This window comes from Equus przewalskii, chromosome 5, assembly GCF_037783145.1.
Source record: "Equus przewalskii isolate Varuska chromosome 5, EquPr2, whole genome shotgun sequence".
Lineage (NCBI taxonomy): Eukaryota > Metazoa > Chordata > Mammalia > Perissodactyla > Equidae > Equus > Equus przewalskii.
In genome coordinates this window covers 19,166,026-19,183,132 of record NC_091835.1, presented here as the reverse complement: position 1 = coordinate 19,183,132, position 17,107 = coordinate 19,166,026, and the positions used below count along the sequence as shown (strand labels likewise).

At 40.7% G+C, this 17,107-nt stretch overlaps 1 protein-coding gene across 33 annotated transcripts in view; it reads right to left on the bottom strand.

The window, feature by feature from the left end:
- The window catches only part of DIS3L2 (DIS3 like 3'-5' exoribonuclease 2), a 344,241-nt gene that overhangs the window by 209,755 nt on the left and 117,379 nt on the right, over nt 1-17,107 (bottom strand). For 2 of the 33 annotated variants that reach the window (XM_070620198.1, XM_070620199.1), the window contains one exon: nt 9,519-9,577. The exons of the other annotated variants lie outside the window; for them this stretch is intronic. In XM_070620198.1, coding sequence (XP_070476299.1) covers nt 9,519-9,577 — 59 coding nt within the window. The remainder of the gene's footprint in view (nt 1-9,518; nt 9,578-17,107) is intronic. 33 annotated transcript variants of the gene reach the window in all.

The window sequence follows — 17,107 nt, the reverse complement described above, 5'->3', positions numbered from 1 at the left end:
AGAAGTTCACAAAGTATAGTTCCCTGACCAGCAGCATCACCTGGGAACTCTGAGAAATGCAAGTTCTCAGGCCCCACCCCAGACCGACTGACTCAGAAGCTCTGGGGGTGAGGCCCAGCAATCTGTTGGAACAAGCCCTCCAGAGGATTCTGATTCTGATTCACACTGAAGAATGAGAGCCACTGCTATAGACAAATGAGCAATGAGCTACCATAGGAAGAGCATCTTCAGGCAATCAGGAGGGGATGTAAGTTCAGTTGGGACTTAGTGAGTCTGAGGTGTAGGATATTAGATCTGTTGGATATTAGATCTGATGCTTAAGAGAGAAGTCTGGGCTGGAGAGAGAAATGAGGGTATCACCTGTGTACAGGAGGCAAATGAATGAGTGGACTGGCTCCTTCAGAGAGGGCTCCGAATTAAAAGGGAAGCAAGCTTAGGTCAGAGCAGTAAGGAACACCACTATTTAAGAAAGCACAGGTAGGAAACTTTGCAAGGAAACTGAGGCGTGGTGAGAGAGGCAGGAGAAAAATCAAGCTAATGCGGAGTCAGAGAAGCCAAAAAAAGCAAGTGTTTCAATAAAGAAAGCATGGTCAGCTGCGTGGCCTTAGTGACAAGGTCACAGGCAACCCTAGTGAGACTAATTTCAAAGAAGGAAACAGTGACGTCAGAATGCCGTGCATGGGGACTTGAGTGGGAGGTGAACTGCGGAGATGAGGGTGTGTACTAGGCTCCGGAAGTCTGGCTGTGAAGGAGCGGAATAACACAGGGTGGCAGCTGTAGGGGAAGAGAAAAATCACAATATGATTTTTATTATTTTATTTTATTTAAGATAAGGGAGGTTTGGACATGGTTAATTGCTGATGGGAAGGAACCATTAAAGAAGGTGCGGTTGAAGAGGGCACAATTAGAAAAGGGAGGGGCCCCTGGACAGGAAGGGATGGGATCTAGAACCCAGAGGAAAGGATTAACCTCAGGCAGAAGGACAGAGAGATGCCAACTTCACTGTATCAGAAGAAATGGAGAAGGGGATGAGTCTAGAAGCAAGTCATTTCTAAGTGTGGCAGCCAAAGGCTGAAGGGGTTCACAGGGACACCTTTTGTTTCTCCGAAAGTCAGAAGCCAAATTCATGTGCTGAAAAGTGCTAGGATACTCACCCCATTCAGAGCTGGGTTCCAAAATTCCAGGGGAGGATCACATGTGAACAGCACCCCAAAACAGCAGGCCTGAACATGCCAGGCACTGTGCTCTATGCGTTCAAAATAATAACAGTAACTAGTTATGGAGCACCTGTTGCACACGCCTGGCACCGTTAGGTGATTTACATACACTACCGCAGTGAATATTCTCCAGTAATCGAATGAGGCAGGTATAGTCATGCCAATTTTAGAGATAAGGGAAATGAGGCTCACCAAGATCAATAACACGCTTGCCCATGGTTACCAGCCAGGAAGTGGCACGGAGAGGATTCAAACCCAAGTCTCACGAATGCCGACACCTCATCCCTTCCCATGATGCCACAGAACCTTCAGGATCCGAACAGAACTGACGGAAGTGAGGATGAAAAAGAAAAGGTGATTTTTGAGAGATGTGCCTGAGTGATAAGATACTGGGAGAAGTCAATCAACTCTGTTTTGGGCACATTTCAAGTTTGGGGTGACAACAGGATAGAAGTATGACAATGTCATCTACCCAAGCTGGAGATATGGTTCTACATGTCTGGGTAGAGGTTGGGAACATCAATTAGATGATAACATTGAGAGAAGACAGATAAGTAGAGACCAGGGAAAGAAGGACTTAACATACCACGAGTAATAGGATGAATAAATCAATGAAAAGGAAGCTAATACTCAAGCATTAAGAAGAAAAAAAATCCCTCCACTACCCCATTTTCCTGCACTGTTCTAATTTACAACCTGGTGAGGGATTAAGAAAGGAGGTACTCGTGACAGGATTTGGTCACCCTCCTCATCAAGCGGACCATGCAAATGCATTCAGGTTCCTGAGCTGGAGCTGAGACCTGGATAGCGTGGCTTTCAGGCCCAAACCTGAGTCCCTCACAGGGTTGTCTTCTCAGATGGGGCTTTGTGCTGATTTCCATTCCCAGCTGTTAACTATATTAATTACATCATCAACACTCTTCTGCTTTTCTCTGAGCACTCTCTGCTCCAAATCTTTCTTTGGCCCAGGAGAAACCACTTTTTAATTTCTCTCTATTAAAGCTTTAATTGGCTTTCAGCCTCATGGCTCCCAAAAGACCCAGAATGTAGGCACACACACTTATGTGTTCTCATCTATGGCTGGCTTTAACTTACTAATTCTGCATCTTTCCCAACAGATGAATGATTCCTCCAAGTTTAAATTGACTTCCATCTGAGTTTTTCTTAAAGGGGCCAAGCTTCACATCTTACTGTGATGTGATCATTTCAACACCAGAAACACAGTGTTTACTAAAATCAGACTGGTGTTTCTTTACCTGCCATCTATGTAGTAGCTATCCATCAAAACTTCAAGAAATGAAAAAAGTGCTAAGATATTTTAGAGGGTTAAGTAAAGATTAACCTCAAAGCATGTGAGGCTAGACTTGATGAGTTTTGCCATATTTGGAGTCTGCAATCCCACATATGTCAAACACATATCTCTCATGTTCCAAGCCTCTGAAAGCACATGCAATATTTCATCCTTTGGAACATTTCCAACAGATATAATAAGACCCAGCCCACTGCTTGGGCAAAAGGGAAAGAATTAAAATGCTGCTTCTCCAAGAGCCAGTCCCCTTTACCAATTCATTTGCTGTGATCTAAAAATAGGAGGACCACAAAGTTACCATTACCAGGCAAAAGAAAACAGTTTAAAGAAGAAGTTGAGGGGCTGCTCCGTGGCCGAGTGGTTAAGTTCACGCGCTCCGCTGCAGCGGCCCAGGGTTCAGATCCTGGGCGAGGTCATGGCACTGCTCGTCAGGCCACGTTGAGGCAGCGTCCCACATCCCACAACTAGAAGGACCTGCAACTAAGATATACAACTGTGTACTGGGGGGTTTGGGGAGATAAAGCAGGGAAAAAAAAAAAAGATTGGCAACGGTTGTTAGCTCAGGTGCCAATCTTTAAAAAAAATAAAATAAAATAAAGAAGAAGTTGATTTTTACAGACTGCATCACTTCTGAGATACATCAGGCCCCACAGGAAACAGCAATGCATCACTCAAAAACAGCTAATGTTTGAAGCATCTTTGATGGAAAATTGCTTCTCCTTAATAAGGTAACAAGCTCCAGTTATAAATGCAAATCAGACTAATGTAGATCACCCCAGCCAGGTTATATAGACATGGATGAGTCACTGCTTTTGACGCCAAATTGGCAAATCTGAAGGTTTTATAATGTATCCTATGTGGCTGCCGAGGCAAAAAAGGACTCAGGTGTTAAACAGGAGAGGAACTAGTTTGATCCTTCAATTTCAAAGCAGGGAAGGAAGGGGAGTCTCTGCAGAACATTTGCTGAATACAAGACTGTTCTGGGAACCACAACAAAAATGAGCAAAAACAGTTACAGGAGGGAAATTTTTTCAAAAGTTCAACCAAAATAACATCAGTCATGGAATGTAAACTGCAAAAGAAAAAAAAGTAGCTCTGAAGAAGAGTCACTGAAGGGAAAGATCTTATTGGAAAGAAATAAGTAGAGCAGACTCTAAGATGACCCCCCAATGAACCTCACACCTCTGGCCTTCATGCCCTTGTATAATCCTCTCCTTCAAGTGTGGGAAAGGCCTGTGACTTGCTTCTAACCAAGAGAATAAGGCAAACATGATGGGTGTCACTTCCACGGTCAGGTTACATAAGACTCAACTTCTATCTTGATAGCAGACTCTCTCCCTTGCTGGATCTGATGAAGCCAGTTGCCATACAGAGACGCCCATGCAGCAAGGAGCTCAGAGCAGGCTCTGGCCAGCAGCTAGCAAAGAACTGAGGTCCTCAGTTCAAGAGCCCACAAGGAACTGAATCTGGCCAAGAACCACAAAAGCTTAGCAGCAGATCCTTCCCCAGACGAGCCTTCAGATGAGCAACACCTTGACTGTGGCCTTGTGAGAAACCCTGAAGCAGAGGACAGAGCTGAGCTATGTCCAGATTCTCGACTAAAGGGGAACCTTGTTTCCTCTATTCACAACACTTCGGACACCAAATGTATGCGTTTTCCACAGCAAGCAATTCTCCAGTTCTCTGTGGACACCACCTGGGTGTCCTACAATTTAATTCAATTCTGACACTAACTACCCAGGGTTAGTGCAGACTTCACAGGTTAAGGGCTCAGTCCCATAAGATTGGCCCCAACTTCAAACACCAAACGCAAGTAGTGGGCCTCCAGGTTACCCACACTTGTCTGAGTTGGCTACAAACAGGGGAAGAGGTTGCCAGGACCCCCTCCTTAGGTTCAATAACTTGTTGTAATGGCTCACAGAACTCAGGGCAATGCTTAACTTATGTTTATCGGTTTAATACAAAGAATATAATAAACGATAGAGATGAATAGTCAGATAAAGAGGTATATAGGGCAAGGTCCAGAAGGACCCCAAGTGCTGGAGCTTCTATCCTTGTGGAGTCAAGGTGCACCACCCTCCCACTATATAGATGCATTCACCAACCCAGAAGCTCTCCAAACCCCACAGTGGACAAATTTTTATGGACGCTCCATCACGTAGGCATGACCAACTATTAACTCAATCTCCAGCCCTTCTCCCCTCCCTGGAGGATGGAGGGTGGGGCTAAAAATTTCAAGCTTCTAATCATGGCTTGGTCTTTCGGGTGACCAGCCACCATTCTGAAGCTATCCAGGAGCCCACCAAGAGCAGCCTCATAGAACAAGAGACGCTTCTATCATGCAGGAAATTCCAAGGGTTTTAGAAGCTCTGCAGCAGGAACTGGGAACAGAGGCCACATATATATTTCTTACTACATTACACTGACCCACATAAAATGCAAGATAGTAAATGTGTTGTTTTAAGCCACTAAGTTTGCGGCAATTTGTTACACGGCGATAGATAATTAATACACATGTAAAATGACAGTTGACATTCAAAGATTGGAGGAATTTTCACAGGAGGAGATGGGAAATTAGGCAGCATTCACGGCAGAAAAGAGGAGGCATGGACGTACAAAGGCAGAGGAGGGAAGGGATTGCTAGGAACAATACAAAGTCCAGTTTGGCTGGACCTAAGATCTGAATGGGCAGGTGCAAGAACACTGGCTGGAGAGCCCAGGCAGGAGGTGGGCAAGGGCAGCCATTAGAGCTCATCACTGACATCACATGGTCTGAGAACCTCTGCAGAAAGATTCATTTGACACTTGTTGCTTCAAGAGGCAACAGGCTTCAAAAAACGTTTTGGAAAATTCCCATGATGGAATACTATGCTTTCTCCTTTTTAGGAGACTTTCCTTTCCATTACCTCATTTGATTTATGCAAGAACCTGTGAAGAAATCAAGGCAGGTATTTATTATGAAGGTTTTTTTTACAAATAAGGAAAAAAGAGGCAAGAATGACTAGCAAAAGCTCTTATTCAGTACTTTTTTTTCCTACTAAGAGTGTTGCTACATCTTGTTGGATCCCCCTTCCATGGTAGAGATGCAAACAGGGCCAGCTAGACAGGTTTGGATCCTGGCCCCAACGCACCAAGGTGGGCCCAACGAGCATTTGTACCTGGAACAGCAGGTGGAAGAGGCCTGGGTGAACTGCAAAGTCAAGAGTGTAGTAGTCTAGAAACCGGTATCAAAGGGGCTTTGAAATAAGGAGAGTCAAAATGAGAGTCAGAGCCAAGTCGAGCCTATCAAGTTCATACTCGATTGCTGCTTCCGGCTCAAACAAATGAGTCAGAGCTGAGGAGACCGGCCAAATGGGGGTCAGCTAACTGGGAGCAGAGAGGAGAGACTTTACCGAGCTTTCACCCGGGGGGCTAGCGAAAGGGTGTGCAGGGGTGGGAGGCTGGTTCCACTTAAAGGGGTAGGGGTGACTCATTCGTTTTTCAGTTTTGTTTTTTAAGCAGTATCTGAAAATCAGGCACAATTTTCTACTGTAAAATGTTAAATAAGATCTGTCTTAAATGCTGGACATTCTACACCCAGAGTAGGATAGCTGTTAGTTCCTTCTCCCCATCCAGAGCCACGCAACCCAGTTTTTTCCCCAACAGGCTTAGCTGGAATCTTCAACAGCTTTTTGAAAATCTCAATAGGTTATTGCCACCATCAGTCTATTAGTTAGACAAAGATTTGCCCTGACATGTTGCTGCATGATTTGAAAAACCTAGTGAGTAGTTCTCAAAGGAGAAAAGGCATTATTTAGAGTGATCCAATAAAGGAGAAATCAATGCCAGTATGATGAGTCTGTAGGCACGTATTTCTGCACAGTGGCAATGAAAGGGTCTCTAACAAAGCAAAAAATACACAAAACCTTAAGGAAGCAGGTTGGACACTAAGTTACAAAAAAGGCTTCATTACTCAACTGAGTAAACCTGGCGCATGCTGACCAAAGGGATGAACAGGGAAGATGTGCTTGATTAGGCCTTCCCTTCGAGGAATCTGAAGACCTGAACACCAACTTCACAGACAGTAGTGCTCAGAATCCCAGGTAGAGGGAGGTGGGAAGGAAGACATTAACTATGCCAACCTGTGGCCGATTCTCAGTTTCCCACCTCAATAAATACCAAATAGAACTTTTCTCTGACAATCCGCTCGTCCCTGAATAAAGGTTGATTTTAAGTAATTGTGAGAATGTCTTTTTATTTACTTACTTTTTTTTGGTGAGGAAGATCGCCCCTGAGCTAACACCTGTGCCAATCTTCCTCTATTTCGTATGTGGGACACCACCACAGCATGGCTTGATGAGCAGTGTGTAGACCTACACTCAGAATCCAAACTCGTAAATCCAAGGCTGCCAAAGCAGAGCATGCAAACGTAACCACTATGCCACCGGGCCAGCCACAAGAATTAGTCTTTTTAAATGAAAATAATCAGGGCCAGCCCGGTGGCACAGCAGTTAAGTGCACATGTTCTGCTTTGGTGGCCTGGGGTTCACTGGTTCGGATCCCAGGTGCAGACATGGCACCGCTTGGCACACCATGCTGTGGTAGGCGTCCCACATATAAAGTAGAGGAAGACGGGCACAGATGTTAGCTCAGGGCCAGTCTTCCTCAGCAAAAAATAAAAAATAAAAAAGAGGCGGATTGGCAGCAGATGTTAGCTCAGGGCTAATCTTCCTCAAAAAAAAAAAGAGAAAAGAATCTTTAATCATTTGATACTCACTAAGGAAAGAGAGGCATTCCTTTGTTTCTTGAAAATACTCATCACTTCCTTCTTAGTTCTATACAATTTTCTGTTAGATCTTGTACAGGCTCTTAAAACCTTTATCAGAGTTACTTCCCAATCCTTACCCTTGCCCCTGAGTTTTCCATATGTACAAGCTTGTCACTCGGTTTTATAGGACAATGACTACTTCAAGTAATTCCAATTGGGGGCCATCTACTGGTTCAACTGGAAATGTTCAGGTCTGTAACTCTCACCATCCATCTTCTGGGTCTATACTTCTATTTCCAATCACCTACTGGATGTCACAATCTGAATATCCCCTAAGTAACTCAAATTCAACATTTGATCAGAACCTGAATTTATAGTCCTTCTCACCCCTGGTATTATTTTTCTCACTTAAGAATGTCAGGTCCCATGCAGTTGCTAAACTAGATATCAAGTTAATCTCATTCTTGAATCCTCCTCTGCCTCAAGTTCAATATTTGATCTGCCATCGAACTCTGTCAACTCTAGTTCTGAAATATCTCACTAATTATCCCCTCCTTCTGCATTCCAGCTGCCACTGGTCCCAGTCACGTGTTCCAGCATCTCTAATCTTAAGTGGGCCCATGCCATGCCCCAACTTCTCACCTCTTTCTAACAATCAGTCTCCTTTCCATAACAACCTTGGATGACTCCCTACTACCCCGATCTCTTAGCAGCCAGAGGAAACTGGGCAAAACCTCACCATAGCCTATTTTTCTAGCCTCCTCTCCAGGTTCCCCACCTTACATCCTGCACTATTCCCACTGTAGCTATTACTCTACCTACCATCCACCTCTGTGCCCCTGTTAATACCTATAGCATTCTTCACCTGGCAAACCCTACTCATCTTTCAAGGCCCAAAGAATAAACTGTCTTCTTTTTTTCTTACTCTTCCTCCCTCCTCCTTTCACTTTCTCCTCTTTCGTCTCTGAACGGTCCCTCCCTCTCTCTGCAGATCTGTTCCTCTTCTCTATGTGCACTGTCTGTGGTTACCAGCAGCCTCTATTCCCTAATAATTTTGTCTCCAGTCCTCATTCCATGTGACATTTTAATTCCAGGATCCTTGAGATGTGGAGAAAAAATATCTAACGAGTAACTGGTCAATGTGTTGATGTTCTTTGGGACAGGAGTCTACTCATGGTCCAACCAAGGTCCTGGGGACAGGGGCGGATACCACTTTAGTAAAGGAAATTCCCACTGAAGGGGACTAAGGTAGGCAAGACCCAAAACACGTGTCTGTTACCGTATCTCCTCTTATAGACTAATTTTACCTCAAGAACAAGCGTCAAGATTTTACTCTTTATTTATCCTTCTTTTCCCAGCACAATACCGGCTTGTTATTCCCTCTGTTATCTGCTTAGATGCTCTTGGTTGAAATGACAGAACGTTCAACACAAACTGGCCTATGTATCAAAGGTGACTCATTGGTTTAAGCAGCTGGAAGACCAGAGGTAAGGCAGGCTTCAGGATCAGTTGATCCAGGGCCCACTAATGGCTGTTGGGGCCCAGGTTTTTTTCTGATTCTCCACTCTTCCATTCACAACACTTAGCAAGTGATAAGACAGCTGCCAGTAGCAATTAGGGATATATGTTTCCTGTTCATATCCATCAGAAAACTACTTACATCCCAGAATTCCGAGCAGGAGTCACCCTGATTAGACTGCTTAGGTCATGTGCCTATGGAAGAGAAAATGGTAGGAAGCTGCAATATCCAACACAGTAGTCACAAATCACATGTAGCTATTTGAAATAAAATTAATTAAAATTAAATACAATTAAAAATGCAGTGTTTCAGTCACATTAGCCACATTTCAAGTGCTGACCAGCCAGATGTGGCTAGTGACTGCAGTATCGGACAGTATAGATTAGAGCATTTCCATTGCTGCAGAAAGTTCTATTGGCAAAAGGTAAGAACGTCTACCAAGCAACTGACTTAAGGCAACCAAGACTCAGCTCAGCAGCTGCAGTCAACTTCGCCCAAGTACAAGGGATCTGGGGAAGGAGCAGATGTCCAGATGAAAATCTGGGTACACACGGGAAAGGGAAAAGGGGAAACAGATACTAGGTGGCCAATGAACAATGTCCACCAGATTCTTATAGAAAGAAATTAAACTGATCTGGCATGATTTGCTCTTCCAAAAGTATGACCCATTTGGTGAAATTGTCTGTTGCTATTACAGGAATAAGGCATTTTTTTCTATGAACTCACTAACTTCCTGTGGGACACTGGACAAGCCAAGTAACTTCTCTGAGCCTCAGTTTCCTCGTCTGTAAAACAAAAAGGATGAGCTAGATCAGTTGTTTCCAACCTTTTAATCACAGATTTTTTATAGTATGTTTTTAAAAATTAATTTTTCCCAAGGATCTCATACTTTGAAGTACTTTTAGTAATTTAACTGCATGGAAAATTAATTTGCTATCCTGGTTTTTTTTAATCAAAAACATGTAACTGATTATTAGAGCTTCTGATCAGCAAGAAAAATCAATGTTACCACGGGGAGCTGGTATCATTTGTATCAAAAGTGAAGTAATTTGACTTTGCAGTCTTACGGAAAGCAAATTTACTATTTTCATTTCATGTCATTAAAAATTTATAAATAATGTAAAGTGCTCCACTGCAAGCCTCTAGGGTAGACTATCACATGTCCAGAAGAGTACATGATCTTGTAGGACCTGTGCAGGCCCAGAATTTTATGATTTCTATGGCAATGGAAGGTAACCGTAAACAGATATGACCCTTGTCACCAGCATGGACTGGCCTGACCTGGAAAGTACCAGAGAGGGAGATGAGCAGGTGGACTGGGAAGAAAGATTCCAAGGGTGACTGGAATCTAGTGAGCAAGGGATAGCAAATAAGGAGAAAATGAGACCATCACACATACAGGTTGATCTTTCCTTCTCATTACCCATGAGCCCAGAAAAGCGGATTATTAAATAATCCCAGGGAGCCAAGTATAAAGCTAAAAGTGCACTGCAAGCAAGACAATCAGAGGTGCCATACTGAACAGGGTGTTAAAAGAGCCATAGGGAGGGTGACTCCAGGGACCCTGAAGTCTTCATTCTCCACTGAGGAGAAGGGCAGGCACACAGTGACTGACACACTAGAGGCCTGGGAACTCCTATTTGCAGACAACAGCATGAATAATGTTTATTATAGAGTACTTCCTTTTATTGAAATTTCCATTCCAACAACTTTGTGTTAAAAGTACTAGCAAGCAAGCTGACAGGCATGTTTATTCCCAGGTGTTGTAAGGAATGGATTGGGACAGAGTATGTTCTATAAAATAAATTACATGTAATGTTAGAAAAATGTTCTGAAACCCAAGCCCCCAGGTCTCCTGATGTGTCAAAGTGAAAATAGGTAAGTAGGGAGGAATGACACCACAACAAAAAATGGGAAGAGGAGGAAGCAAAAAGGACAAGTTGGAGAAAGAATTGGACAAGCTCCAGTTATATTTCAATAAAGAACAGATGTAATTATTATTATTTCAAGATTTCTTATAATTCATTATGATTTTCTATTTCTGTTAACCCTTCTAATAACCATGTAATTAACAACACCAAAATTCCTTTTAAAAAACCCCACATTTCTCAAACAGCTAAACACAGAATTACCATATGATCCAGCAATTTTACTCCTAGGTATACGCCCAAATGAACTGAAAACAGAGACTCAGATACTTGCACACCAATGTTCATTTCAGCATTACTCACTATTTAATAACCAAAAGATGGAAACAACTCAAGTGTCCATCAACATGGATGGACAAACAAAATGTGGTATACACTATATAATGGAATATTATTCAGCTATAAAAAGGAATGACATTTCAATACATGCTACAATATAGATGAAGCTTGAAAACATGATGCTGAATGAAATAAGCCAGATACAAAAGGAGAAATATTGTACAATTCCACTTATATGAAATATCAAGAATAGACAAATTTATAGAGAGGAAGTAATTAGTGGTTATCAGGGGTTGGGGGAGGTGACATGAGGAGGTATTGCTTAATAGTTATAGAGTTCCTGTTTAGGGTGATGAAGAGGTTTTGGAAAAGCCTGTAGTAACAGTGGCACAACATCATGCATGTAATGGACTCAACTGTATACTTAAAAATGGTTAAAATGGTAAGTTTTTTGCTATATGTATTTTACCACACACACACAATTTTTTTTTAACCCACAAGAATTTCTGTTTGTTACACAGACTCTAAGGCAAGGAACAGTCTGAAAAACAATATTTATTGTTTTCAAGGAGGGGAACCCAGGGGCAGAAGGGAACAGGTAAGCCCCTGTCCCCCAACAGGCCTTTAAAGGAACTCTTAGGATAGAGGAGTTCTTCAAGGAACTAACTAGATACCAATGACTCTAAACTACATTTCCAGTCCAAACTTCTATCATGAACGTCAACTTGTATCTCCAGCTACAGATGACCACCTCAGACTTAACACCTCTAAAAGAAAGTCCCTAGTAATAAAACATAAAAGTAGAAATTAGTTACTTATAATAAATAAAAAGAGTAAAGTAAATTTCTATTAAAAATTAAACAGATAGGTCACTAGCTAGTATAATACAAAATGAGGGGGAAACTGAAAGGGGTTATGATCACAGATGCAGGGGAAATTAAACAACTGAAAAGACTGTACAATTCTATTCTATCAGAATATGTGTTTAAAATGTTTGACTTTCCTAGAAAACATAAATTATCAAAATTAATGCAAGAGTTAAAAACCCTACATGGGGCTGGCCCCGTGGCCAAGTGGTTGAGTTCGCACACTCCGCTGCAGGTGGCCCAGTGTTTTGTTGGTTCGAATCCTGGGCGCAGACATGGCACTGCTCATCAAACCACGCTGAGGCAGCGTCACACATACCACAACTAGAAGGACCCACAACGAAGAATATACAACTATGTACTGGGGGGCTTTGGGGAGAAAAAGGAAAAAATAAAATCTTAAAAAAAAAAAAAAAACCCTACAGAATTTAGTAATCATTAGAGATGGAGAAAGCTGCAAGCTAAAGAAAGCTCTAGTCCATGTTTCAAGTCCGAGAAAATGTGCTTATTCTCGATGCTCTTTTAACTGCTCCAGAGCACTGAGAAACGCTCCCCAATTCTTCCTACAAAGTTAATAGAGCCTGATAAACACAATAAAGACAGCACAATAAAAAGAAACTGCAGACTAATATCACATTTTGTATTAGAAATCCAAAAATCATACATAAATTATTAGCAAACAGAACTGAGTTACATGTTAAAACATGTTATGTACCATGACCAAATGAGGGTCATGGTTGAATGAGGGATACAAGAATTATTCAGTGTTACATGTCATCATGTAAACAAGCCAAAGGGAAAAACAGCATCTTGAAAGAAGCTCAAGACACTTGAAAAAAATTCAATATCCATTCCCAATAGAGACTTTTAGTAAAAAAGAAAGAGGACACTTGGTTAACTGGGTCTCCAGCCAATAACCAGTATTGCGCTTGAGGGTTTAATACTGGAAGCATTCCCATTAAGTCCGGAAGAAGGCAATCACCACTATTATGTAATACAGTTCTTAAAGCAATGGCCATTGAAATGAGGTAATAAATAAGAAGCACAAAATTAGAAACGAAGGGGCAAAATTATTATTTGCAGATAAAGTTATTTTATACCTAGAAAATTAAAACAACCAACTAAAAAGTTATTAGAAATAATAAGAGCATTCATTAAGGTATCAAGCTAAAAAATACACAAAAACAACCCCAATAGCTCTCTTACATAACAACTATTACCTATGGGGAAAATACTAGAAAAAATTTCAAGTTAATACTAAAACATACAAAATACTCAAGTATTTTCTAATAAGAAATGTGTAAGATAATGCTATATATAAACTATGTAAACATATTAAGAGGATCTAAGATTCTGGAATTCACAATGTGAATAGGTTTGATAAATTAAGATGTAGATAGACCACGCTATAGTCAAAACAGCAAAACAGGGCACAAACTCCCCCAAAAAGACCCCACAACTGAGCAAAAGGATTGAGGCAACAGATTTTAGCCTGAATTATTATAATTAGCACTCCACAGGAAAAAATAAGGGAAAAAAACAATCCAATAACTACTTAAAACTAAGGAACTAAAGAAGTGTGGAAATTCCTAACAGTAAAGAATAATTAAAACATGCACTAAAGTCCTGTTCAGCATCAACTATCGATTTCAATAGCTTAAACCTGTCTTTCTCCAAGTGTGGTCTGAGACCCTGTCAGAAGGTCCACAAGGTCAAGACTCTGTTCGCAATTATATTAACCCTTCATTTTTTCTTTTCACTTTCATTCTCTCATGAGTGTAAAGTAGGGGTCAGCAAACTAAACTGGCCAGCAGACCAAATCCAGCCATATTCTCCACCACGGTTTCAGGATACAATAGAGTTGAGTAGTTGTGACAGAGAAGTCTGTGTCTCAGTGTGGCCCACAATGCTAGAAATATTTACTATCTGGTCCTTTACACAATACTTTTGATAACTCCTGCTCTAGTGACTAACAGAAAGTGTGTTTATGTATTCTTGTCTTTTCCACAATTTTCTAAGATATTAGATTTAAAGTATAAACAAGTACATTTTAGAGGTTAATTCTATTTTTTCCTCAGTATTCCAACTGTGATTATATTTACTATAATCTCATTAACCTCATTAATGCCCAATAAGTCCTTATTTTGAAATCTGGAGTTTTCTTTAAATGTACACAGAAACACAACTACAAGTAAGTGCACATATCTTGCATTAATATTTTAAAGCTTTCTTAGTTGTAATTTTAAATACAGAAATATTGATAGATATAATTTATATACACAAAAGCACTTTGGAGTCTTCAATAATTTTTAAGAGTGTACAGGTATCCAGAGATGAAAAGAACTTGAGAATCACTGGTTTAAATAAAGTTATTCGATTCTTTAGAGTTTACAACGAAAATCTGTTTGAATTTCCACAAGAATGTTTAATATTCTCAGTGATATTGCTAATAAAGGAAAAGAACAGAAACTGCTAATAAAGGAAAAGGGGTTGCTTTAAAGTTAAAAAACATTACACATCACAAAATAGAAGCAGAAGAGTACTCAATTCCATGAACATGTTCATGTTCATAGTCAGGATGAACCACAAAAAACTTCCAAATAACCTGCAATCATATCTTTTATGCTCTGTGGTGTTTCTAACTCTCAAATCACACCTGCTAAAGGAGAGAGAGCCTGTGGTGAAGAGAGGGACTGGCAGAACGTGGGGGCTGACCCAGCACTTCGTTTCTGCAGCTCATACGCTCCAAGAACAGGATAAGAGGAGAACAGGGTAGCAGTAAGACCAGAGCCCCTGGAGCTGCTGTGCTCTGTGAGCAATGCAGCAGAGGTGAATTGGATGTAAATGCTTTAATGAAAACTCAAAAGAGAGATTATCCGATATATAGACAATAGCAGGGGTCGCTGTGCAGTGAGGCGAAAAGACATAAATGGCAAGCAATTCATATAAATTATTGTAATCAGCATTAACCTTTCCACAGCCAAACAAAGAAGTTCTGGGGTCAGCTGTGGGAAAAGAGGGAGGGGGGAGAGGAGCAGTAGGCATCTGTAAGGAGGTACCTCTTGAAGAGCTCCCCAGTCACTGGGGACACAAGGCTACACAAGATGCCTGGCACTTAGCAGGCTCTTGGTAAAAATCCATTAGACGGATGGATTGCATGCATGCTTCACCTTTGTAAGGCCTGGGCCCAGCACAGCATCGGGAGCATCATAATCACTCCATAATTGCTGAGTAGATGAATAAACAAACGGCAGCGGTAAGTGGCACAGGCTGTCATGGTTTTAAGGGACGGAGCAGGTATCAATGGAAGAACCCCCAAACCATTTCTGTCCATGACTCATCACAGCTTCCCTGATTAAATCCTTAACATTATCAAAAATATATTTTGCCATGGAACTTTATACCTAGAAGGAACTTCTGACATAATTTTGCCCAACTCCCTCATTTCAGAAGCAGAGTAGGGACTCCAACCTTGCTCACCTCACTCCCAAGTCTACTGCTGTTTCCACTCACCCAGGCTACCACTAACTGAATGCCTGCTCTGTGCCAGGTCAAAGAGACAAAAAATATAAGATATCTAAGGATAAGTTATAGCAGCAAAAGGCCCAAAAGTAAACTCACTTTAAAGTAGGAACCAAATTTTACAGATCATAGTGGGAAAAATAAATTTTATTTTATAAAAATAAAAAGTTATTTAACAAATTTTAGGTTATCAATGCAAGCATGTACTACGTAGAATAACAGGTTTTTGTATAAGCTTTTTAAATTATATGCTGGTATAACATGGCCTCATTCTGTTTAACTTTTACAGTACACCCATAAAAAACAGTAATTTTTGCAAAAATATTGGAAGGCTTCATTAATTTTCCCAAGACTCTCTCTTAATCCACTGTTATTCAAACAATTTAAAATTTTTTAGAGAAGATTTTCTTTACTGACACCTTGTGTGAGACATAGGTATTTTTAATGGGAAATAAAATTATGATTCTTTAAATAAAATTAATTACTAGGAAAAATATCCAACTGAAAAGAGCAGACCAAACCAGGTGAATTTTTAACTACAAGCAGTAGTAATTTCATGCTCTAGAATACTTTGGAGCCAAAGCCTGGGGAAGAGCAATGCCAGCTCTTGAACTACATACCTAAGCTGTGGAGATGGCAATTCTTTTCTTTCAGTAATGCATAGGATATGTTTCACCCAATTTTTTATTTTAAAGACTTTTAAATTCACTAAAAAGTTGAAAGAGTGATATTACAAACACTCACTGATTCATCCAATGTTAAACTTTTGCTGCACCTGCTTTCTCTTGCACGCAGCCTCACACACACAAACACACACAGAGTTTTGCCTTGTTTTGTTTTCTGACCCATTTGAAAGTAAGTTAAAGACATCAAGATACTTCACCCCAAGCACTTTAGCCAGTATCTCCTAATAAAGACATCTCTTAAGAATAAGGACATTCTTCAATGGACTAAATGCTCCAATCAAAAGACAGAGAGTGGCTTATTGGATAAAAAAAGAAGATGCATATACATGCCGCATACAAGAGGCAAACTTAAGACCTAAAGACACACACAAACTGAAAAGTGAGGGGATAGGAAAAAATACTCCATGCAAATGGCAATGAAAAGAAAGCTGGGGTAGCAATACTTATATCAGACAGACAGACTTTAAAACAACAACTGGAACAAGAGACAAAGAAAGGCATTACCTAATGATAAAGGGAACAACCCAACAAGAGGATATAACACTTGTAAATATCTGTGCACCCAACATAGGAGCACCTAAATATATAAAGCAACTCTAACAGACATAAAAGGTGAAAAAGACAGTAACACAATAATAGGAGAGGACTTTAACACTCCCTTTATACCAATGGATAGATCATCCAAACAGAAGACCAACAAGGAAACACTGCCTTAAACAATACATTAGACCAGGTGGACTTAGTAGACATACATAGAATATTCCATCCAAAAACTGCAGAATACACACTCTCTTTGAATGTAAATGAAACATTCTCCAGGATAGATCACATATTAGGCCACAAAACAAGTCTCAATAAATTAAGACTGAAATAACACCAAGCATCTTTTCTGACCACAGCAGTATGAAACTAGAAATCAACTAAAGGAAGAAAATTGGAAAAGCCACAAATATGTGGAGACTAAACAAAATGCAACTAAACAATGATAGGGTCAATAAAGAAATCAAGGAGAAATCAAAAAATATCTGGAGACA